The sequence below is a fragment of the Erpetoichthys calabaricus genome, chromosome 8 (assembly GCF_900747795.2).
Source record: "Erpetoichthys calabaricus chromosome 8, fErpCal1.3, whole genome shotgun sequence".
Lineage (NCBI taxonomy): Eukaryota > Metazoa > Chordata > Cladistia > Polypteriformes > Polypteridae > Erpetoichthys > Erpetoichthys calabaricus.
This window is the reverse complement of record NC_041401.2, coordinates 79,445,762-79,472,032: the sequence shown is the minus strand read 5'-3', so window position 1 is coordinate 79,472,032 and position 26,271 is coordinate 79,445,762. Positions and strand designations below refer to the sequence as shown.

General features: G+C 37.0%; 2 protein-coding genes across 7 annotated transcripts in view; one reads left to right on the top strand and one right to left on the bottom strand.

Moving 5' to 3' along the window:
* Positions 1–602: 602 nt before the first annotated feature.
* Positions 603–18,674, bottom strand: eif4h (eukaryotic translation initiation factor 4h). 6 transcript variants are annotated; one of them, XM_028806927.2, is made up of 7 exons: positions 18,516–18,674; positions 16,962–17,149; positions 15,631–15,695; positions 9,670–9,772; positions 6,367–6,438; positions 5,836–5,997; positions 603–2,948 (listed from the first exon to the last, which is right to left on the bottom strand). In XM_028806927.2, the coding sequence occupies exons 1-7, from the start codon at positions 18,578–18,580 to the stop codon at positions 2,809–2,811; spliced, it is 795 nt and encodes a 264-aa protein (XP_028662760.1). In that variant the 5' UTR covers positions 18,581–18,674; the 3' UTR covers positions 603–2,808. The 6 variants fall into 6 exon arrangements, with proteins under 6 accessions (XP_028662760.1, XP_028662759.1, XP_028662761.1 ...); XM_028806926.2 differs by having other exon boundaries at positions 16,962–17,152; positions 18,516–18,661; XM_028806928.2 differs by having other exon boundaries at positions 6,370–6,438; positions 16,962–17,152; positions 18,516–18,661.
* Positions 18,675–25,100: 6,426 nt separating this feature from the next.
* mybbp1a (MYB binding protein (P160) 1a) overlaps positions 25,101–26,271 on the top strand; it is a 45,828-nt gene continuing 44,657 nt past the window's right edge. Inside the window, exon 1 of the mRNA XM_028806925.2 lies at positions 25,101–25,339. Within this exon, the coding sequence (XP_028662758.1) occupies positions 25,130–25,339 (210 nt within the window). The 5' untranslated portion in view covers positions 25,101–25,129. The remainder of the gene's footprint in view (positions 25,340–26,271) is intronic.

The following is a 26,271-nucleotide window of genomic DNA, read 5'->3' as shown; positions in this document are numbered from 1 at the left end:
AAAATTTCTTCCATTTTGTTTTCCTACAGTTTTTTTTGGGAACTTTTTGTCTTATTAGAGCGTCAAGGCTGAAAGGCTGTCAAAAACAACATTCCCCATTGAGGCATTCCATGTGTGAATTTGGGCTGTACAAGACAGTAATTGTTGTTATTAACCAGTCATTAGTTAATAATGAGCTGCAAATGACAACGGAACCAGCAGCTCTCCAGGTAATGTGCTTCCATTTATACCTGTGCATTAACAATGATATTTCATGATGAACATACAATGTTTTGAAACAAATGCGAGAGAAGGCCCAAGAAGTACAAATCTGTTCTGGATCATAAATCATATGCATAATGTTCTCAGAAAATAAAAAAAAATCTACAATGTGGTAAAGATTTGACTTTAATGAAAAATTAAAGCACCAATAAGTCATATAATTAAATACCAAGCTTCATTATCTGCTAGGCCTGACTTCTAATTACAAAACTGGTTGGAATGTAATCCTGCACCCACTGCGGACCTCCTAGACCAAAGTCTTTCAACAAGAAGGCACCAGAAAGTCAGGCATAAAAAGCTAGCTACCATCCCAGGAGACACAAAGAATACTACAACTTCAGTGTTATTTAACATCTTATTTTATTTAAAAGATCATTCACAAAATACCAATTTTTTGTATCTCTGGAGTTTTCAGTTTTTTCTGTATTTTTAAATATTTTATTTATGAAGCAGTGTGTTTTATGTATTGGGGAGTTGTTCTCTTACATTTAAAAGCCAACACAGTTGACCAGAATGTGAAACATTACTTACAAAGCAAAGTATTAAACCAAAGAAAAAAATGCCCACCCCTCACCCCTGTAAGGGTTAAATCAGCAAAATTCACACAGAAGAAATACAAGCATTGCATGTCCTATGTGATGAGTGTTTGACAAATGGTTCCTATAGGTGATCACAAGTGTGTGGGAGTTTGCATTAAAAAGAGACAGCACAGCGTGTGTTTAGCTGGAGTGCTTACTGAATGCTAATCATCACCCCCTCAAAGCCCAGGTGGCTGTAGGAGAGGGTCGGCAAGACATTACTTCAATTGGGCTCTATAAATGTCAGATGCAAATACAATTTCATGTGCTTGGTAGTATTAAAACAGCCACAGGACCCAGGCTCCTCAGCTAGCCAAGACCAACTCGTGCATAAGCAAAAAGCTAATTCATTGTTCTATAGTTGGAATAAAATGAGGAGAAATCATTCCATGACATAAGGACAATGAAGTAGCTGTACTCCTCTGCCACAGATATAGCACAAACACCTTGCTGCTGAATGCCTCGGTCCTCTGTGCTGCTAAGCAGATTGGCTATGCCACCTCCAACAATGCAAAACTGCACAGCAGCAGGGAGCCTGGCCTGCGGTTCAAGGCCTAGCTAGCAGCCAAGACACCTGTAGTGCCACCTTTGATGCAAGCACTTGTTTAGTATTGCTAGCATTGCTGTGTAAAATTCAATTGACTAATGCTGAAAAGCAGATAACCCCTACCTAATAAAGGAAACACTAACTGTGGAAGCTTAAATTACCTAACACTTCATCCAATAATCACATTTGACACGATGAGGGGAGTATGATAGCGGGCCAAAGAATCCCAGCTGCCAGAGCACTGGATGAGGGATGTGAATGCTATTTTTAAATGAGGATCCACTGCCAATGGCACCCAGGATGGATCGGCCTGTGATAGTTATCACGCTCAGCAATGTAATCACAAGTTATTGCAAAGAACATTCAACAGAACAGGGTGAAATTGACCAAGAGAAGCAAGACTGGTAACCTGCCATAAAGCCCCTAACAATACCCTGTTGTACAGTACTGCACCTGCTGTCACTTCTAAGCATGTTAGCTGGGGTTGTAAAAACAAAACAAAAAAGGAGGAAAGCAAGGTGGGGATAACATCAAAAATCTTTCAGACATTCTGAGTCATGACATGTTAGACACACATGTTCATTTCAGACAGCTGAATGTTCTCTAAAAGAAACATAAAATTGACATTGGTTTAATGAACCTGTTCCTATCACTTCTTTTAAAGTTCCAAAAACACATTCCTACCAGCCTGAAGCAGAGTTCCCAAACACAGCTTCAGAACTCATTTTCTTCAATGATGTCTGAAAGATTTTCAAAATGAATCTGCCAAAATATCCAAACTTTAGCTTTTCAGAATAATGCAGCCTTTTTAGAATTTTATTATCTTAAAAATATATATTGAAATAAAACAGGGATGATACATTGTAAACTCACAAGTACAATTCAGAGAACCAATGCTCAAAGAACAGATGATGGCAGCACAAAAGCAACAGATTTATTTTGACAGTAAAACAAACAAAAAAAAAAAAAAAAAAAAAAAAAAAAAAAAAAAGATTTGGGAGACAAAAATGCCAGTTTGGATTAAACATTTTTTCCTCATTTACGTTTATATACAGTATTTCTTTATCAGCTTTTTCAGTATCAGCTTTACTTACATGTTTAAAACCAGCAGGTAAACAGTCTGCCCCCCTCCCACCCCGGTAACTACAGTACAAAGCAGGCACTAAATACAGGGAAGCAGAGGTGTACGTAAAAACCACTTGTTAACAGCCGACATGCATTCACAAGCTGCTCTTTGTGTGTGCGCGCACGCGCACGTGTGTGTGTGGCTCGTTTAATACAGATTTTCTTGATCAGCTTCAGAAGAGGAGGGGCAGACTTGCCTACTGGTAGGAAGGTGGCATTTCCACTGGCAGGATTCTTGCTACAGTTCCAAGCCCCTCCCCAGTTCTCTGTGGCTTTGCTGCAAGTTTCCTGGTCACTTTAGTCCTTTTCTTTGGGAATGACCTCCTCACGGGGCTTAGCCCCACCGAATATGGCAGAATGTGGGTTGGCGACTTGGTTTAGAGGAGCATCGACTGTTCGAGGTTTTAGCTGGAGTCTTGGTCTCTGTGCTCTTTCCTCTGGAAGAAAAGCACACACATTAAAATGAGCAGCAGTGTGAAGTTCCAGGTACACCACACCAAATTCAGGTAAACACAGCAGTTCTGCAATGTCATCTTATTGGTTAAAAGAACCTTCTGATCAAAGTGATAATGATGACCAACACATCCCTATAAGCTAAGCAGAGCACAGCAACACCCGCATGCATTTCACTTGTGGAAGACAAAAAAATTCAAAAAGCCCCCAAAATAAGCGGGAACTAAAGATGGCTACAGTACACGTCTAGTAGAGCATCACCAGGGAAGAAACCCAGTGCCTGGTGATGTCCACAGGTTCCAGACTTCAGACAGTCATTGACAGGCAAGGATTTGCAACCATTTAGTAAATATGACAATTTTATTTAAGATATTAGTTTGTTCAATTATTTATAGATAACTAGGGGGCTCTGCTCCCTGCTCGCTTCGCTTGCCAACCCCTGGGGGAGAGCGATAGGCACCCACTATCTCAAAGGGTGTCAAGGGTGCTCCTCCGTTACAGAAAGCGACTGTATTTAAAGAGATAGCAATATAGAAGAGTATTCAGGGTGCAGGAGGAAGATGGTTTGGTCCTTAGTTATTAGACAGAAAATCAGTTACTTGAATATTTCAGTACAACTGTCTGTTTTAAATAAAAGTGAATAGTAAAACATGGTAAAAAGAAGAGTAAAACTTAATAAAACGTAATAAAAAGTAAATAAAAAATTTAATTAACGCCTTGCCAAAAACAATATTATGAATTACTTTATCCTCTAACTTGCATTCTAAAAATGTTGCTTTTTTGCATTTCTGTTCGCATATTGTTCAGGATATTTTTCTCTTTTTCATTTAGTGGACGATTTTCTTTGTTCTTGATTTTTATTACATGCACCCCTTTTTTCGATGTTCATCATCAGCTCTTGCCACTCTTTTTCTATCATGATCTACAATTCGACATTCTTGACTAGATAATTTGCTTTTCTCCTTGCCATTATAACCAATTGTGTTGAAAAGCAAGTTTGCGCGAAGAGTGTCATGGTGTGGTACTGAAAGAGGATGTGCACAGTAGGAGTAATGATTGGGCGAGCTGTGTGGAAGGGAGTGGTCAAGGCTGCATAAGGTGGACATGATGGAAAACTTTTTATTAATGTAATAGAGAGGTAAATCAGTAAGTTCCTTTTGGTTCCTTATAACTGGGTGGGCTACACCCTTTCATTCGAATTCTGGAAGAGATATGTGAGAACCAAGGAAGATGTGTATCTTCTCAGGACCAGGCCCCCAATCCCCCCAAAAAAAACTGTCTGGGATTTCAACTCAGGACACTGGATCTGTAAGGAAGTAGTTCTAACTACTGTGTCCCAGTACTGCCCTCTATTATCATAAATGGTATTCTGATATATACACACTTGTATGGAAATGATTTCTACTTTCTGCCAATATTTCTCTCTCTCTCTCTATGATTTACCCAAGTTGTAATATTTCCAATAAAGGCTTACACTCCAGTTCTAATCACCACCTGTGTGAAGCAACAGAACTGGTTTAACAAATTTTAAATATAAATACAACATCACTGTTGTACTTTTCCACCCTTGACTGTGTTGTCCTGTTTGAATTCATTTGAAATTGTCATGTAGTGGTTTAAATTAAAGCTTTTGTCCTCCACTTTTATCAAATTAGCTTTTCATTCTCTACATTTGACTTATCACAGATGATCTTCCATTTTGTCATATGCTAAGGGGCTTATGACATATGTTGCAAAACATCCAAAAGACATAATTAAATAAACATCAGCATAGTGAAAATAAAATATAAAGAAATACTGAGAATTTTAGGATTACATTATGACTATTTATGGGGGTCTGATACAGAAACTAATGTAAAGTTAGTCTAAATAAGTTTGATTTTGAGCATTTAAAGTAAGAGCTTTACTTACTCATAATCATGTAGCCAGGCATCAACAATATTTTAAACATGATTCATCCAACCCATCTCTTAAACAATTTTAAAAGCAATAGAAACTTATTATTCCAAGAAGTCCATCTTTTGGAACTGTAGGCTAATTATAGCAGCTATTCAAATATCAGTCCAAATTGAGCAACTAAGCTAAACTTGACAGGGTTTTTTGCATTGCTACGGCTTTATAATTAACACTGATCGCTTTCTGTGCTACTGGTAACTATTTGCGATTAATCAATTCAATGTTCCTTTCAATCCATCTTCCAATCCAAAACATGCTTAGTAAAGTTCTCAGAGTTGTTGTGAGCCAGAGTTTATGAAAAGTAACAAAATCCATAAGACAGGAACTAACTATGGACAAGGTATCAGTCCATCTTAAGACAAATTCACTCCTATAATGCCAATTTAGAGCTTAAACTAAACACACACACACACCTTTCAGCTGTAGTCTGAAAACTGGAGCGTTAAAAAAAATACAAACACAAATACGTATATAACACAGCATAAGAAAGTGTTCCAGATTTCACAGAGTGACTGGGCCAGAATTCAAACCCAGTCAACTTGCCACTGTGAGGAAAAAGAACTAGATCTATTATCCTTGGCTTCCATTTTCATCATTTTTTTTTTCTTTACTGCTACTGGCACAATGTACCTTTACTTCACTGCCTTTACTTAAACATATTCAAAACATGACTTTTAACTTTATTTATTTTGTAGCTCCGTTTGGTCCAACTTTATTATCAAACATTGGATTTACAGTGAATGTAAGCATAATATTTAACCAGAGGTCATACATAGATTTTAAAAAGCCTCAATGAAAATGTGATTAAGGTGCGCTTTAAGGTCCACATCACTAGCTGAACATTCCAGAATAATGGCTACCTGGTCAGCTTCTCTTCTTAAGCTTACTATTAATGATATCAAGATAATTATATACCTTCTGAAGGCTCTCTGAAGTCCATTGAGGACCCCCTAGGTGGTCCATCTCTGTACCGACTCATTCCCACAGAAGCACCTCCTCCTCCTCCTCCTCCTCCTCGTCTGTCACCAGGGCGACCACCTCGACTCCTCCCACCTAGGAAGTCATCATCTCGAAAACCTTCAGAGAAATAAACCAAAGTCATCTTTGAGAAACAATTTCCTCTGGTTTTTAGTCGAAAGTACCACCAACCTGAAGAGTAGCTGGAAAAAGAAATTCAGCTTAAATATTAGTTAACTGTGTGGCAGACTATTCCCAGTAGATCATGTGATGAGTAATATTCAGTACCTTTGGGTAGGATGTAGAGGAATCAGCAAAAACACTGCCAAGAATACAAAAATGGGCCTAAAAGCAAGGGAATCTTCCAATTAAAATATCTGAAAGCATCAGGAAGATAACTTGCACAGTTCTGACTAAGAATGGCATGTACTATATTCAACATATCAAACAAAAGAAATTGAATACATATATAATGAAAACACTGCTGACCACCTCCAGATGGGCTGTAGTCTTCTCCGGAATCCCGCCCTCCTCCACGGGGACCTCTGGAACCTGCACGGCCTGCAGCGAAACAAGCAGCACAGATTTCAGTGATGGGGCACACTGCTAAATTGGTGACGAACACTGCAAGGCCTGAGGATGTACTTGCAGTTTTACTGGAGACCTGGACTTGCTTGTCCTCTCAAGCACCACAGTGAATTGCCCCTGAACTTGTACCACAAGACAGACATGAAGGGCTTCATGTCCACATACTGTGTTGAATAACACACTAATTATTAGCATTTTGAAGTTAGAATATGTGCAACCAAAAGGCATTTGGGATTATGCTGCTTATAATGGCTTGGAAATCAAGTTAGGAAGCAAAGTCCCTTGTCAATTATATAGATCCAGATCCAATGGGAACAATTATAGCCACCATTACAAACACACAACTTAAGAAACCAACAATTATATCGTGGAATCTACCTAAAAGAGAAAGAAAAATGTTACTTTCTATTGCTCTACAAATTTTTGACAGCATTGGGAGTTAATGAGTGGTAGACTCCTGCTTCAGTGAAAAGAAAACAGATTTATGAAATCATTCTCTTGGAATAGCAGTGCAAATGGCACACCCAATTCATTCTATCAATGTGAAAAACAAAACAGTAATTCTCAAGTACTGTTTAAATCATTAATTTTATATTAGATTAAGAATATTTTCTGTGATGACAAGTACTCATGTATTCTCAGTGAGAAATGAATCTTACAGTAATTATTTTTTAAAAACATTTTTCTTAAACTGCACTCTACTACTACTACTTTTAAACAAATCTTCTTCCATACCTCCCCAGATCCTAACTTTTTTGATAATAAGAAAGAAAATCACTAGCTATGTTCAGTAAATTAACATTTTTAGCCTTAAGAAGAAAAAGAAAAAAAAAGAAGCACATCTAGCAGCATCACGCCCATAGAACCAAGTAATCAGTCCAAGGATGTCATGAGAGTCCAAAAAAAAAAAAAAAAATTGAGTAAACTCAATCAAATTCACCAACATGTCTTTGGGATGTGTAAGTACATCTATGTATCATGCATATATCAGGGGTCAGATTTATAAAACTTGCATTCACACAAAAACAGACTCAAATGGGCAAATGCAGCTTTCTACACAAACCTTGCGTTTTATCAACATAATAAAACTTTACAGAAGAACATGTATGTATTTATTTCAAATGTAACCCATTCGCATGCAACATTTCAGAGAAGCTGGTGAAATGTCCTAACTTGATCAAGCAGGGAAATGCAGCCAAACAAGGTATAATGAGTCTTGTATAATAATTCATTATCACCAAAGCGTTATCAGAATGTGCATCAATGTGACAAACATATTACACCTTAAAAGAGATAATTAAGACGTGCAGAACGGATTTTAGTTCCTTTTTGAAAAGGTTAAAGATGCATATTTGCACCAACCAAGTTTTTTTGTTTTTTCGTCAGTTTATATAGCCTACCTGTTGTTACATTTCAGGGAACTAGCTGGCAGGTCAGGAATATCTCAGCCAAGCTTCACTCCATCATGCCTGCTGGAAACCATTAACCAACCTACAAGGTGCTACATTCAGTTTTTGGATGGTGTGGATGTACACATATAAAACATGTTTTTGCCAACATAAAAAGACAAATTTGCATCAGTGTCTGGTTCTCCTAATGTAAAAGAGTATTATATTGCAATAAGGGCACCTACTGAAAATGAAAACTGCTTTTGTTAAACAAAAGCAGTTCCATTCCATTAATGCACAAGCCATCTGTGATGCCAAAGTGAGAATAACAAACATCAGGATTCATTTATTTTACGAGAAAATAGCTTTGGCAGGCATAACGATACTATACGTGGTGGCTGGCTTGTTGGCAAAGTAACTGGCTCAATCCTCAGTTTTTCAGTGGTCTGTACTATTCACTGTAACAACAATCATATCATCACATGCTCCAAGTAATACTACCTACCCACTGAGGCTCTGGAGCCTTACCTTGATATGAATAATGCAGAGGAGAGGAGCTTTAATGCCACGTAGAATCCTGTGGTCAGTTGCAAAGCATAGCTAGATACTCTTGAATATGCAGGTGGCAGAGTTTTGATGCATCAGGAGGGTGGTTGCTCTACCAGCCAAATATGTTCTGCAGCATTGTGATTATATATGTATGAGGTCAATTAACATAGTCTGTGTATGGTTGTTTCAGGGCAGCAACCAGTCAGAGTTCGAGGTGCATTCATAAATGCACATTTACAACATGACTGAGACTTATAAAGGTAAACTGTGTAGAAACATATAATATAAAATCAATTATAAATCAATTTTTTTTTGACTCATGCATTTTTCTGTTTTCTGGCATTCACATATTTTTACACTAAAATCCATGCACAGTTTTATAAATGAGACCCCAGCTCTACATTCATATACCACTTGTCACACAAACCTGCTTCAGGAAAACTTAAATCTTTAATTTGGAAACAAACATTGAAATGCTACTTTTGTATAGCAAAACTTATTTGCTTACTCTACCATAACATGCTGCCATCCATCCATTTTCATAAGTCAAATCTGGCAAACCAGAACCTATCCCAGCAGCAACAATGCACAAAATATACACTCAACACTAGACACAAGAAAAGAACAAACAATGGATGGGATGTCAGAACTCTACAAAGTGCACCCAAACAAAATTAGTTCAGAGTTGCCAACTGAATGATGCATTTCTTTGTGGAAGGAAGAAAGATTTCTGGGGGGGACAATCTACAAAAATATGGCATTTAGGAGCAGAATGGTCATTGAAACCTTGCCATAGGACATGGAACAATTGCTGCTGCATTACAATTCCATACCAACACTTTTGTAAAAACTAATTTTTCTTAATAAAAAATAAATGGAAAAAAAATACAAAGAATGAAAATATGGAAGGACAATGCATGAGAGTAATACAAAATAAAAGGTTAAGTGTTTGTTTTCTCTTTTAGCACAACATTTAAATTTGTGATGCCATATATAAAGTTTAATAGAAGGATATCGGCACACAATTTTGTTATTCCAAGTGGGGTGATAGAGAAAAAGTTAATTTCTCCTTTGTTAAACAGAACTAGTTGATTGTTCACATACTGAAACAAGCACAGGAACTGTTTGTGGAGGTAGACATTCAATTTAAATATCCTTTAGAGAGCTCTAGTGTTGACAAGAATGAAATTAGTCCTTGAGCAAAACCTTAACAGTATATAAAACTTTAAAAGCAGCAGGTCACACGTCCAAAAAAATTTAAATGTACCTCTCTCATCTGCTCCACCTTTTCGAAAGCCAAAGCCACCTGCACCTTTTTCCTGCTTACGGCCTTCTGCTATGTCGACTCGCAATGACCGGTCACCCAAAAGCTGTGGGAAAACAATCACACTCTTAATTGGTGGTCCCATGATCCTCATTCAGCTCAACTACAGCTGGCGCCTTTAAACTGCAATTGCACAGGAAATTAGGAGTTGGGCTACCTTGGTCAAAGATATTAAAAACTTTGTAACACATTAGGTAGTGCAAAAATGCATCCATTACACATTTATTCCTATGTAACAAGTCCTTAGCAAAATTGTCCTTTGGTCTTAATTACGCTTATAAAGCATCAGTAGATAGGTTATTCATCTCAGTGGAAGAAGGCATTTTTATGTTGGTAAAATTAGTTATGAATTCTAATGATTCAAAGCTCTTATACTAAAACATGCAATATCATGAAAAATAGGTCTCCCTTAAGCCAACTCTGACCATTCAAACGTCAGAAATGTTTAGTAGACCATATTGCACAGATGAACAACATCTAGAATGTAAAATTGCAGCATTCTACCACCAACTGAAATCACTGTGGGTATCCCATTTACAACTGTCCAAAAGCTAAGACTAAAGAACAAGAGATATAACATGATCAAAGTTCAGGCTACTTATATAAAACTAACTGATCATGAAGGGAAACCATCATGTCTGACAACTTCATATCACCTAAACTGTGAGGCAACAGACAAGTAAATGATGTCACGGAGCCTGGCTATGCAACATTGCTTTTGATACAACAATGGTGATGCAACATTACTGTTTGAAGTAATTTTCAAACTCAGGCCCCATGGGGCAGCATGTTTTGCACCAACCAATTTCTGCTTTACAATTGGGACCCTGCCTTAAACAGTTATCTAATTTTAGTTTGTTAATTCATATTTTGTTCTCTTTGTATTAAGAATTTAACAATTATTTGCACGTTTTATGCATTAGATTGAATGCACCTTTCTCATTATTGCTTAATTTAGCCATTGTCTGTAAGTGAGTACACAGGTGGATATAACACTGTAGTAAATATTCATTTTACGTATTCATTGCATTTAGAGCTATCTATGCCCAAACAACAGCATAAACTCCCAATTAAAAATATTAACACTAGAATCCCTGAAGCTTATGATTCCCCAACTCCCCCCCCCCGCCCCCCATTGTCCCTGACCTTCACCCCCCATTCAGTCAGATGAAGGCATTGCCCTGCTGCAATCTTCACAGTTCAAGTCTGTTTTTATCTGGTGAAGCGTTTGTAAGGAATTATATGGGTAATGAAATATCGTGAAATTAAATATATTTTATGTGTGCTTCGTGTCTACAACGATCTGTGTAAATATAGAATCACAGAGGAAATGTGAGGCAAGAAATGCTGAACATATGGCTAAAATAGAAGATGTCTTCATATGCTGTAGTAATAACGACATCATTTTGACGTGAAGTATAGGATGTGTGAAGACTGAAGCCCAAATATCCAATAAACACTTTCACAAAAGGTGTAACAAAACAAGTATGCTTTTATTCAAGAATACAACCGAAAGAAAAAGAAATTGCTCAACTGACATGATGCTGAAGCCCCACTTTCAGTCGGTAAAAGAAAAAGACGTTCGCATATGTGTGTGTTTGCACATTTCATTTTCAACCAGTTGTTAGTGGTAATGTGGGTTGGTCATGGATCTACACAAATGGCGCAGTGGATAAGCTGCCATATTTAGTAACCGGGAGGCAATAGGTTCGAATCCTGCATCGGCTTTTGCATATGGAGTAGTGAACTGCTAATATTATTATCATATAATAAAAACATACATTTGATGCGAGTCTATAATATCCTGTGTATATTTATGGTACTTGTAAAAGATGTTACTTTTCCTCGCACATGGACATTCATATCAACATGTCATATGAAAATTTTTTATTGTTTTATTCTTAGATTCTTGAATAAAACTGAATTTTTTTTTTTTTTTCATTTTTAATCTTGGATAAAAAAAATTGTTCAAATGACATGTTGATGTGACTGTCCATGTGCGAGGAAAAGTAACATCCACCATAGACACTGCGGTATCTGTTTGCTCAACAAGACACCAAGAAAAAATGATTCAGCTGCATTTGCGTGTCTGCTTTTAGTTCTTCAGCGCTAACTTTTACAAGTACCATAAATTTACATCAGATGTTACAGACTCAAATCAAATGTATGTATTAATTATATACTAGTAAAGATAATAGCAGCTCACTACTTACAACAGTAAATGTGAGAAAAACCCGGGACCCAACCCACAACCTCTTGATTGTGAGACAGAAGTCCTTACTTCTGCACCAACCAAGCGGACATGTCTACTTTGTATCGATTGACAGTTGGGCTTCAGTTTTTACACATTTACAGTAACTTGTAAAAATTTTCTTCTTCGGTTATATTTTTGAATAAAAGCGCACTTGTTTTGCTATACCTTTTGTGAAAGTGTTTACTTGAAATTTGGACTTCAGTCTTCACGTCAACATTTTGTCAATTATTACTATAACATGAAAAAAATGTTTTAGTTATGTGTTCAACATTTCTTGTCTTGCATTTCCCGTCATCCTACATTTACACAGATCACTGTAGACACAGAACACACGAGATGCATGTATTCCAAATAATAATATATTATTTACCCTATACAATTCCAGACACCTCACTCCCACATAAAGAGACTTCAGCTTAGTATTTTGCATCTGACTTCAGCTGCCTCGGTGGGGGATGAGTGAGCAGGCTGCCTGCTGCCTGTGCTGATTGATACATTTGCATAACAAAGACATTGATAAGGAGGTGTGAGGGAATTTAAGGTGGCCCGGCATTACAAATATTTTCATAGGTTTCAGGGATTCTAGTGTTAAAGCATCATATTAATGCTCTGCTCTTTGGATGAATCAAAAACTCAACTGAATGAAAAAAATAAATGGAAAATAGACCGAATCATGTATTAAAAGTTACAGCAAAATTTACAAGTGTCTGTAATATTCTAAAATTATATCACATTACAGTGCCCTAACTAAAGTATATTTGCCAGTAAGGAAAAAGGAGTCAAAATAAATAATGAAGAGAGTATTCATTATGAAATGAAGACTCCAGTAGTCTCAACAGTCCCAGGGACTAATCTTGAAATATCACTATCCGTCCACTATACACTCCTACTCAAGTTGTAATTTAGCATAGTAGAACAGCACCTATCTGTAGGTGGAGTGTCACAAGTAGGACAGACCTGGTTGATGACTGCATAGAGTTTGTATATTCTTATGTTATATTCTTATGTTTTTCAGGGTTTTACACCCAGCTTCTAAACATGTACATGTTATTGACCCCATGTGTGTCTGTCCACGAGTGGGGCCTCTAATCCACTGTTACTGTCCAGAGATTTCTCCTACCTTGGACATAACGCTGTGAACAAGCTCCAGCCCTTGCAACCCTTTGGCAGTTTTGAGAATGTTCCCTTACGTAAAATAGACAAATAAATTGACAAAGCACAAGAAATGAACAAAGAAAAAATAAATCAAGACTGCAAAACAAAAAAACATTTAACATACAACTCACCATTTGTTTATACTTTATAGCACTTTCCTGCCCAATAAATCAGATCGAATGACAACTAAACATGTTAAAATATTGAAAACTGTTTATCATGAAATGCATCATAACTACATGGTGCCACCTACATATCTTTGGGAGCCTGCACAATGTGTTCTTATCACTGAATCAAGGGATTTTAAATTCACAATACATTGTACAAAAGTAGGCAAAAACCTTTATATTGTAGTGCATGGATTGAAAATAGTTAAGTCACAACCTAGACTGAAGTACTAATATAAAAGTGCATATAGGGAAATTGATATTCCAAATAGTTTTAATACATTATTGCCTTTAATTATGCTGAAACTTAAAATCTTAACATTATTTATTTTAAATCAAGGGTAACAAATTACAGTTAAATATAAATAAATTCATCCAGAATAACTTTCCATCATTATTTCAATGGAGTAAAACCTACTGGAACATTTTTTCCCCCAAAATCAACATGCTTTTAGCATTTTACATTACTAACAACGGTTCCAAGCTCCACTTAGACTAAGTGATTTGTTTCTGAGTCCAGGAACTCAAATTCTAGAATACAAACACAAGTCTTACAGTGATCAGACATTTATGAGTGTCTAAAATGCAACTATGTTGAAAACATTGAAAACAAACACTTGAACCTGATACAGTACTTTCCATATAATATTTTGCACACACATGCACATCTATATACGACCCAAAACAACTTTCAACTAGTGCCTCTTATTTCAAACTGGATTTAGATGCAGGCTTTAACTGGAGCCACTCCAAAATGATCTTACAAAAAAAGTGTTACACACAGACATGTTGTGTCATCAAATTACTTCATAACACAGGTGTATGGTCCAGCAGGTGTATTTCATGAAAGCAGATGTAGTTCTGATGTAATGCTTTTGACAATGGAAGGACACGGGTTACAGATGAAGCACAATCAAAGCACTCAATCATTTTCTTAACAGAAGACAAGGAGTTTCGTGTTGAGTGCATAATTAACCTAAAATCTAAACCATTAGTGTTAGCAAATCTGCCCATGGGCAACTGGAGGCACAGCATACCCAAGCAATTTACAAAAGATCAAATTAACTTTGATAGGACTTTTTTCCATAAGTTAGTGCATTAATATGAAGGTGGTGTGTCATTCCAGCAGCACTTCAGTACAAGGGACCAAATTTAGGGTGCACCATATTTTTTTTTCATAACTGAAAAAAGTCCACCCATTGACTACTCCCACAAAGATGTTAAAGGAAGTCCACCAGCAATGTAAATTATGGACAAAATGTTAAAAACAAAGCAGAGCTTTTTGTAAATTTCTTTACAAGAAAATACATTGACTGCTAAGCACTATTGTTATAGATTACGGCAGCTGGAGCAATCCATTCAACAAAAATGGTCTGGACTGCTCCAATGAGAAGTTATCTTGCTTCTCAGTCATGCAAGACAATTTTCTGTGAATACTACTCAGGAATGGTTACAGTACTTTAAACACAGATCGCTGGACCATCCATCTTACAGGATAAACTTCTCACTAAGTGACTTCCACCTGCTTGGCACTTTGGAAATTATCACTTTTGAACCTGATGGTGATGCACACAATACAGAAATGTCTTAGCAGCAATACCTTGACACTAACAAGTTCCAGACAGAGATAGTGATCTTACTGTCATGGCTGGGAAAAAATACCTGGGCTTCTTAGATACTATGTAGGAAAGTAGTTTTTTTTTTTTTTTTTATATTTATTTTGCTTTTAAATGAACACGCCTTAGAATAAACGTACAAGTGTACAAAGTCATGTTACCTTACCTTTTGAAATACTCTTGCTACCTAACTTAACAATTTCACTTATTTATAAACTTCTTATAATTATAATCCAAACTTAGAGCTTTCTACGCTCACACAACAGCATAAAAATTCCATTTAAACAAATCAACCTTTCATGTTGTAACTTTAAAAAAAAACAACAAATGCAAAGAGGTTTTAGTAATGTTATTAGGTTACTTGTATCTGCTCTTTGATTATCTGATTCACCTGAATAAAACAACAAAGTTTAAAAACAAAAAAAAACCTTACCAGTTTATAAGGTGTGTCATTGCAAGCACTCAAGTTAAATCAATGTGTAACAGTGGGGTCCCTTTCTTATTCGAAAACATTCAGAGAATTAAAATTTTTGAACATGTGTCACTGTGCATTACAAATGTATAACACCACTTAACAAAAGCCTGTTTGACTACTGTGCCTTAAACCACATGCCAAGCACTCCCCCACCTCCAAAACACTGGCCATTTTTCTGTTAGTGCATAATAAAAACAAAACGCACATTTTATGCAAATTTAACAGCAGAATACTTACAGCTCCATCATATGTCAGTGCTTCTTTTAAGGATTCCAAATCATCAAATTCAACATAACAAAAACCTGAAAAAATGCAAAGTTTGTCATCAAACCAGTGACCGCAAACAAACCTCACACTAACATTTGTTACATTCATCAGCCTTCTGGAATACAGAAAGGCCACTGCCTCACTGCAAGATGGAAATTTGATCTACCCTATAATGAAATGCAATACATGGCAATAACCCCTCCATGACCAAGGGCCGCTACAAACATAGGTAGTCACACTTTTTGGGGGCAGTGAATGAGAAATATAACATATCTGAGTCACATGCTTCGGATTCCTCCTATCCCCGTATAAAAACCACTGTGGGAGAGGGTTCTGTCATAGACATACCAGTCACACATTCAGCTACGCACACCCCAGTCACTAGTATGTAGTATAAACAACACACATTTTCCTAGAGAACTAACAGGGTGCTCCATAGCTACAGAAACACATGATTAACACAAAACATTGGCAACAACATGCTGTCTATTTCCAAGTATATCCATGCTAAAATTATGTCACTTGTAAGCATCCTTTCAAGTATACTGTCAAGTAAAAGCAATTAATGATGAATTAATGATGGAGAAAAGATAACAATCCAAGAGTAGTTTGATTTATACAACTGTCAAAATAATGGCACATGGACAAAAGAGACATACAATAAGATAATCTTTAATGAACACAATCCCAAGATTATTTTTTCATTGGTAGTTTGGGCAGGTTTCTCTATTAATATAAACTGCAAAGCTCCACTTAAAGTTTCAGAGTAAATCATTAGGGCTGGGTATTGAACTGGTAACTTGTGGTTTACTGGTCACCTTAACCATTGTGTGAAAAAAATTCAAGTAACATATAAATTATATAAAACTGTTAAAAGGAAATGAAGCAGTACCTGTACTTTGAGTGCACACTTATTGCTAAAAAATATCACTAACAAGTTGTCCTCCAATTGAAAATATGGCTGTGTATTCATATTTGTGCACTTTGAACATGTTCAACTACGGTTGAATCCTCAAGTTCTAACCGCTAAAGCATCTTAAACTCAAACCTTCTCAACTCCATTTCCAATACAGCCAATAAATTACTATGTACTTCCAAAATGCTTAAAAACATATTTATGTAAATTCCAGTTCTGACTCAGATTATAAAGCTCTTGAAAACGAGAAAAAACTGATATGCACCACATGTGACTAAAATAATTTTGGAATAATAATCTGAAAAGGCAGTAATTTTTCACAAAGATGAGAGCTAATGGTAGGTTTTGATTATGGAACCATTTTGGCAGCTCGTATATAAAGTACCTTTGAACTTATCTGTTTCTTTGTCTCTGACAAGCCGGACACTCCTTACATTCAGATCTTTAAAAATGGCATCTATGTCTCCCTGCACTGTGTTGAAGGGCAGGTTTCCAACATATGCTGTGTATGGGGGCTCCATGGGTAACTCCTTCTGTCTGCGGGGTCCTCCTGAACCACTGCCACCTCGAGGCCTTCTGTTCAAAAAAGCCTTGCATTAGTAAAGAACAAAGACTGAGCATCACTAAAATTGTGGGGTCACAACTCTTTTATCGGACTCCAGAACAAATGGTAAGGCCTCACAAGTACACCACTGATCATGACAAGCAAGAAAACATTACCCAAAATATTAAGTGTTTATGAACTCATGACTAACATAAACGCAGTTAAGTCTACTTTCTTACATGACCCAAGGAGGAATATTGAATTTGCTATTACAAACATCTTCTTCTACTACTTGCAAGTCTCTTTGGGATGTAAAAACCACTAGAGACAGTGTCTTCACTCTACATTTAAATTTTATTGTCCTGCTTGACGAACGACACTATTTTCTATTTCATAGATCCCATCCACTATTCTTTGCAAATTAACATGTAACCTCAGTAAATAATTAAATCAGAATGCAGCTATCTTGTTCACTGCTGAAAGAGTTTGGGCGTGCATTAGAAAACCCTGAACTGATTCTCAACATTTACATATTTCTCTAACAGAATGCTTTAATAAAATAAACTGCCTAGTGCAGTTATTTGTATCAGTTTCTTTCATTCCATAAAATGAACACAACAGAGAAAAATCCCTGCATTAACAAGCATTAAAATGTTACGTGGTGTGCATCTATCCAGGCAGTCCATCTGACATTTTCTTGTTAACTGTGCACACAATGCAAGATAATATTCCACAACCCTGTTGACTGATTGTGTGAAACTTTTCTCTGCCTGTGGTGTTTTTCCAACCAACCAGCCTAAATGATAACACTTCAATGATCGAGAAGTCCTGTTGTCGTTCCCCAATAAAAACCTCTATTTCTTTCCGATTTTCTTGCAGAAACGAATCCTCTATTCGATTTCACCGTCACATTATCTGTGCCATGTGCACACGTGTTCATCACAATGCGCCCCATTCAGCCGATTTTAAGCTCCCTGTGACAGGGAGCTAAAAGAAACGTTGGACTGGTTGTCTACGAAATCCCGAAGTGCCTTCTGGCAGGTGCAACCCACTCATCACGCCATGGCATTCGGGCGGGAGAGAGCGGCCATATGAAGCTGCGGGGCATCTGGAACTCAGCCGGGCCACATCGCATCTCTTCATCCCGCCAGAAGGCCAGATCGATCTACGTGGCCTTGTTTCATCGTCCACCCCCTTACTGCGTAGCAACGCTAGTCACCCCACTGCATCCAACTAATCTACCCGGTGCCCTCTCCTGCAGGCCCGTAGGTGTTGCGCCAGTAACTCCGTAGCTATGGTTGGCACCCTTATCCCAAACCGAGCTGAGGTGGGCAGAGCCCGGGGCAAACCCTGCTCCACCAACGCTCGGATCTATGCCACTGGCTGTTTTCTCACCCTCGTCCTCCACCAAAGCTCCCGTAAGCCCGATCCCGGTCATCGTAGTTGTCGTAATCCGCCATTGCAGTTCGTGCAAAAGAAAGCAGGCAGCCGCACGAGGACCCGCGATATACAGCGGCTGGGCTGTCCAGGGAGTGCCTGAGCGGAAAAAGTCAGCAAGCACACACAAATGCACAACACGCAATCACTTCAATTCAATCGAACTTTATTGGCAAGACTATGAAACTTAAAAACGGTGAAAATATAAGGTACATCAAAACAGCATGACACAGAGGGAAGATAATACAAATTCAATTTTTAAGTAATTCTTAACGAGAGGATGCACAGATTGATAATGATGTAAATGGCATTAGGAAAGATGCAATTTGAGTGGGAGCACAAGGTTTGCTTTGTTAGCATTTGAATAGCATAATGTATTCCAGAGATAAAACTCGAGCAGTGAGCAAACTGTCCATTTGTCTGAAGCTAAGTGCCTTGATGACACCAGTAAATGAAGACCCTGTTTTACTGAACCTATTAAGTGATTTTTTTTCTTGTCAATATTATAATCACAATTTCCACAAGTCTGCCTGGTTAAAGTACTGTTTTACTGAAATATCATTTATATATTTTTTTTATAATTTTTTTTTCTGTTAAACAGTTAACTTGTGATGAATGACTGGTGGTGTGTTTTATTTGTCATTCACACTCCATCTGCCTACTAATTGTCTGAAAGTTTGTAGCATAATTTTAATAAAGAAATGTATAACAATTTTACAAATTATTAAAAATAAGGATAGTCATACGTTGAACCATTGTTTCAACTATCTGCCCATTCCGCTTAACTCAGCACAGGGTCAGCATGATTGGACTTTAACCTGGCAGTATTGGGTGTAATGCAATAGTCAAGTATGGAATGTTTGCCATTTCATAGCATAATTTTAATATAGAAATGTATAACAATTTTACAAATTATTAAAAATAAGGATAGTCATACATTGGACCATTGTTTCATCTATCTGCCCATTCCGCTTAACTCAGCACAGGGTCAGCATGATTGGACTTTAACCTGGCAGTATTCAAGTATGGAATGTTTGCCATTTCATTGCAGGGCACTCTCATGCATCCACTATTACTGGAAAAATCATAAAGATAGTAAAAAAAAAAGTAGAGATGCTAATTATCCCAATAATAGCATGCTAATGATTTAAAAGAGTGTTCCTCTTGGAACACAGAGAAACTACATATGAAAGGGCAGACTAGGCTGTTTTTCCTTAGGGGACTGTGTTCCTTTAATGTGGAAAGTGGCATTCTTCACATCTTTTACAACTCTGTGATGGCCAGTGTGATTTTCAATGCTGTTGTGTGCTGGGCTGGTAACATCACTTCAAGAGAGGCCCACTGAATCAATAAGCTAATCAAAAGGGCAAAATCAGTTATAGGACACATTCTGGACCCCCTGGAGGTAGCAAATGAGAGAATTAAAACAAAACTGAGTGCTATTATGAATAATGCTGCACATCCTCTCTCTGACCACTAACACTGAGGAATTTCAGCCAATGAATCACTCAGCAGAAGTTTGTCAAGAAATGCTACTGGGGCTCCATTAATACCTCACTGTGACTGTGACAGCCAAGTAGGAAGTTTTCTTTCTTTTTAATTTTCTTTCTTTGTAGATATTCTGGTATGTGCTTGGACCAAATAGTGTGTGTGTTTATTTATTTACTTACTTATCTACCTATTTATGTATTCTGTAAAAACCCAGATTTCCCCCTGGGGACAAAAAAGTCATAACATTCTAAAGTTCAATAACGAAGCTAATCAAAAAAAGAGCATAATACAATAAATATTGTAATACAAGAACACAGTAAGACATTCTTTATCAGTTAATTACTAATCAGAATCGACCAAGTCATAATATAATTAATGTAGTAAAGAAGGAAATCAAATAAAATATGACTAAGTAGTACAATATGTATACAGAATCATATAAAACAAATAGATTTCTAAATGTACATATTGCTTGTAATATAAAAATTCAGTCTATATGTCTCAATTTTGCAACCAATGTCATATTTGTAGGATCCACAGTCAGAGTGAAACTGTTTAAATATATTTAGCTTTGTTATTTTATACTGCAGTGCATGCTGACTAAAATGCAAAAAGCCTATCATATAAAATTAAAAGAATTAAGTCACAGACTTATATAACAGGAAAAATATATTTTATTTAATTTCATATTCAGAACTCACTTAATTCAACTTTAGGAGCATGTAGAGCTGAAGCCTATCCCAGCAATTGTGGGCTTAAGACAGAGATCATATTTGGACAGTACACCTCTCCATTGTAGGACACATGTATGCACACTGCCTATCTAATCACATCAGGCCGGTTCAAAGCTGCTAACTAACCTAAACTACACATTTCTGGGAAGAGGGAGAAAAAGAGCAGTACCTTGTGGGAAGCCCACACAGACAAAGCCTTAATCAAAAAGAGAATGTGTTAGTTCCAATCAAATAGCATATAGACCAAAAATCAAACCCTGTATCTTGGACCTGTGAGATAGTTACACAAACTATTTTCCACTAACATCTTTTAAGTAAGGGAAAATATAAAAATTGCAAACTGAATTCAAGATCATTAAAATATTCTTCTTGAAAAATGTTTCGAAATCCTGCTAAGGAAAATATTTTATCATCATTGATATGGATTTACAGTATAATATAGTAAAAGTAATGTGAATAATCTTAAAACATTTACTGTACATACATATACAGTGTCACGGATGAGCGGGGACACTGCCCGGCTGGGACGCCTGGACAGTCCCCGAGTTGGACGATACTTCTCCACGGCCACGAGAGGGCAGCCGCCCGGGCCTAATTGGGGGCCACAGGAATGGAGCCAGGACACTCACCACTGTGAGAAGACGTGGCCACCGCCAGGGGGCGCCCGGACAGTTAGGGAGTCCTGGATGGCAGCATTTCCGCCACACCAGGAAGTGCTGCCGAAAGTAATCCCAAGGGCACCCGATGTGCTTCCAGGTGCTCTCCTGACACTTCCGCCACACCAGGAAGGGATGTCAGGGGGAGCACCTGGGGCTCATCCGGGTCATAATAAAAGGGGCCGCCTCCCTCCACTAAGAGAGCCAGAGTTGGGAGGAAGAAGACGAAGCTTGTGAGGAGGGTGAGAGGAGGTCGAAGATGAAAGAGAAAGAGAAAGAGGAGAAGAAGAAGAAGAGTGAAAGAGAGGAGGTTGAAGGTGAGAAGAGAAGAAGAAGAGAGAAAGAGAAAGAGAAGAAGAAAGAGTTGGTGAAGGAAGGCATTGTGGTGCTGTAGGAAAATAAAAGGAAGTGTGTTTAAGACATTCTGGTGTCTGTCTGTCTGTGTCGGGGGTATGCTTTCCACAACACACATATCAAATCTATCAAGCTATAAAACAGATATTAGTGTAATTGATTATAATATAAATAAAGTTGTGTTAAAATAGGTACCTATTAACATAAGATATGAAATGTCATCAGTTAAAATGAAACTTAACAACTGGGATCATTTGATGACAGCTTCTCACTATCATTGAAAAGCATTATGGTACCTTTGTTAGATACTCACTCTGTTTCTAGATATCTTACCCGACAGTATATTGAACACGCTCTTTTGGCTGTAATGTTCCTTCCTCTTGCTTTTTAAAATAGATATTCTTACATGAATATGTAATTCAGCTTTAATCAGTTATCTTTTCCATATAATACACTATTCTACTGAATGTATACTGTACTGTCTATGCACTGTACATTTGTTATGTCCTTAATTTTATTTTCTGATATTTGTTATAATCTCATCTATATGGAAGGGCAACAAAGTAGTACAGTAGTTAGCATTGCCTCCTCATTGCTCTATTGTCCCAAAAACAATTATGTGCTCAGATATTCTCTGTGTGGGTTTTACATACTCTCACAGTTTGTTTTTATCTGGCTAATAAAATTTTTCTTCCGGAACATTTGTGAGTTAGGTGACTCGACATTTACAGACTTGCCATTTAAATGTGTACAACAATGTACTGGCACTTTGTTCAATGATGTTTCCTGCCTTGTGCTCACTGCTGCCAGAGAAGGCACCAATACCCAAATAGAATCAATTGAGTTTCAGGAAGTTATATATATATATACAGTGTACTATGTTATTTGTGTTGAGGCTCATTTTGAAAGTCATTTTTAAAAATAAATTTACTATTCAGATGAACAACAAATGACAAAGAGAAGAGTTTTTGCATAAAAGCAAAGTGCTGTTTGTTAAGGCAGAAAATTGTAAAAACTACTGAAACAATTCTATAGTTAAATTAATAAAAAAAGCTCCATACATTTTGTAACTCTCCTTTTACTGGTTTTCCTTAACAGTATCATGAGATGTCAGAACCAATCCTATTTGCATCAGGTAAAAGGAAAAAATGAACTATAATTAGCAGTCTAGGACGGGACACAAGCATACATTCATTCATTCATTCCCACCAGTCTGATTTAGAGACACCAATTGAAATAATTCAAGAAAGTGAAATACCTTTAGAAAAGCATTTGAATACTGTGGGATGGTGCACACTCCACATGTGCATACATAATGTCCCAGCTAGGAGCTGAACCTAGATTCCTGGAGTCATGAAACTGCAGTGCTAACCAGTACAGTGTGAAATGTTACTATTTAAAAGGAAGGACATTTATTTATGCTCCTGTAAGTCTGGATTTGAATAAAGTAGGTCTGAGAATATATACATGAATGTAATAGATAATATATTAATTGCATCAAATTGTGTGATTCTTTTGTGCTAATCGGTTTATTTCATGAACCTAAACCAAATATATATGTTTAGGGGGCTGCTTTGTTAAGATTATTATTTTGCTGCGACTGTCACAGTAGGCTGCTGGTTAGGCTGACAGGTAAGTGACTGATCAGCGTTTATAAGTAGCCTGCTTCAACGTACAAACTCAGATGTACTTAGTGTGGACTTTTCCATTTAATTTTACCATCATGACATTTCTGTACGATTACATCAGGTTTCATGTTTCTAAAATAATTACATTTTGTGTCTAAGACTTTTAAGACTTGAAAATCCCATTGAATGATTGATTCTTTATATATGTGTGTATGAAAGTGTGTGTGAGTACCTGAGAGCTAAAGGTGTGCATTAAATATAACCATGTCATTGTAAGTGGTAGATTTGCATCCTCTCTTGGTCCCTGCTTTCCTAACTGGATAAGGCCAACTTGGTTGCTGTTTGTTTCCATTATGTTTATTTCAATGTTTCTTGGCAGTAATTGTAAAAATTTGATGCTATGTTGATTTGATTTTTATTCTGTATTGATGTAAAAATTTGATGCTATGTTGATTTGATTTTTATTCTGTATTGAATACATGCTAACACATCAAGAACGCAGTGCTGACATCACAGTTACTGGTTGAGTTCATTGTGTGTCTAAAGGCAGATAAGAGTTCTCCATTAACCTTATTGGGGCAGTGGGAAATAAGTTTCTCAGTGGGACATTTCAAGTGGAAATGCTTTGAAGGAGTAGTTCCTTGTGAGGCAATTTGTATAAAACAGTACTACCTGAGTTGTGATGTGATGTTGACTGTTCATTTCATTTATCAATATAAAATCAAAAATAATCACCAGGTCAGTCAGAAATTGAATTTTTATTGTTGAATTGTATTTGGTGGGATGTGATATATATTCAGTGTGTTTGGTTTACATTTTATTTTCATAACAGATAAAGCTTATTTTTAATAGCATATTTGTGGTCCAAGTAGAAAATCAGCAGTATCTTCTCAATTCTCTTAAAATGCCTACTGGAAATTCTATGAATACAACAAAGTGTGAAATAAAGACAGCAAAAGCGTTAATTCCAAAAGCCAGTACTCAAAGCACCATTGCTCTGTGCACTGTTTTAAAAACATTTTGTCATTTAAATTTGTCTAATTTGCTGTAGTTCTTACATTTTATGAAAAATGGCCATAATGGACCACTGATGAATTGCAAGCATGTATTGACAATAATCATCAGAATTTCTAGAGTTTGATGGATAACAAAGAACTGCATATACTTGTATGCGTAAGTTCACAAATGTCTGTAGCTTACTTTGGTTTTTATCAATGTACAAGTAACATATCTTTTATAGTCCTGCCTGTCAACATAAAAACACCTGGAACCAAGCAACTGACTTAATAGACGTTCGCGGGTTCTTGGTGTTAGTTGGAAAGTGGTATTAGTTTCTATTCTACTTTGTACTGAAAAAGTTAGGGTACATAAAATGATTTGCTCTTTGTTAAATGTGTTTATACAAAGAGCGTTGTCAATAAATTAATAAGTTAGATGAAATTACCCTTAGATATCTTGGTATGTACACTGTGTCACGTTTAAAAACCGCTACTCTACAACCAAAGGTGTTTCTTTTTTTTCTTGACACTGGTAGGTGGCACTGCATTCGCCCACGGACGTCCCAAGAAGGATCTGTAACTACCTGAATCTCAACAGTTGTCTACTCTAACCTGGGTCGTTTGCCCCTAAAAACTTAATTTACGTATCGTTTCTCCGTGGCTCTATACGTCACACGTGACCCGGAAGAGGTGGGGTTTCGAGGGAGCAGCATGGTGCGTGCGAACAGCATGGCAAAAGTGCATACCGATATGAGAGAGATGGAAACTAAACCGACTCGAAGAGAGCTGAGCGACACTAAAGGCATTCTGAAGCAGAATCGCGAATTCCTCGACTTCTTTTGGGATATTGCAAAACCAGATCAGGATACCAGAGTGACCGCAATCGAGAATCTTGTCCGTTACCTGCGGGAAAGCAAGAAGGTTTGTTGTTGATTGGAATCTCGCGTGTGCCCCTGATATTCTACGATCGTGAAGTTCGGAGTTATGTAGCAGTCGGCGAGCTTTTATTGCAACTAATTTTTCAGAAGCAATCTCGGATGAATTGAATATTACGCAGTCCTAATTTTGGAAGTGCAAAGAGTTTGTTGCTGTTAATGTTTCTGTAGTTTATAAAAAGACAAACGGTGTCATCACTGTCACGCTTAATCTTTTATATAGCACCTTTTATGTCGACGGCTCCCCGTGTTGAAATATAAACACAAGATAGTTAAATGTCCCACGTCTTAATAAAGAAACAGCTTTCCAAAAGTATGAAGGAGGATTTTTATCATGGAATGGGCACAGCATCGTGACAAGGTGATCAATATTGTTCGCGCTTCAGAGCCTGATGAGACTGTATTAAGACCCCAGTTAAATTAAGTAAATTATTCTTAGAAATACAGTACCATCAAACTGAAACCCCCTTTATTAGTTTACATTAGTGGAGCTCAAGCGTGATCATGTGCATCTTGAAAGTGCATTACACCTGGCAAATAACTTGATTTTGCCCCATTGGACTCATTTTTGTTGTGATGGGTGTACCTCCTTATGACTTCAGTTTTAGTTCAGATTATTCTTCTAAGTGGTCATACAATTATTTTCTGATGAACAGTATATAATGATTTCGATTAACGTAATGTTAGAAGGTAAGTGAGTTAATGATGCAATAAAACTGAGCTGAGTAAATGCAGTTGTGTAATTTCAGAAACGTTAATCTGAGTTGATATTTTTAACAATGCAGAAATTCACCTTAACAGGGTCATTTCAATTTAAGAATAGTTACTCTTAAGTGAACTAGACGTTCCATCACATACTACAAGGTGCTACAACTTGGCAAACTGGCTGGACTCGCGTTTACATGTCTTGAACTTAAA

Excerpts from the sequence above, each read along its gene's own strand:
- eif4h (XM_028806926.2), bottom strand. The coding sequence starts at position 18,580 with ATGGCGGATTACGACAACTACGATGACCGGGATCGGGCTTACGGGAGC. Across the intron at positions 15,696-16,961 it reads AGAAACAGATAAGTTCAAAG|GTTTTTGTTATGTTGAATTT; the intron begins GTACTTTATATA and ends GCATTTTTTCAG. Across the intron at positions 5,998-6,366 it reads CTACAGCCCATCTGGAGGTG|GTTTTCGAGATGATGACTTC; the intron begins GTCAGCAGTGTT and ends ATTTCTCTGAAG.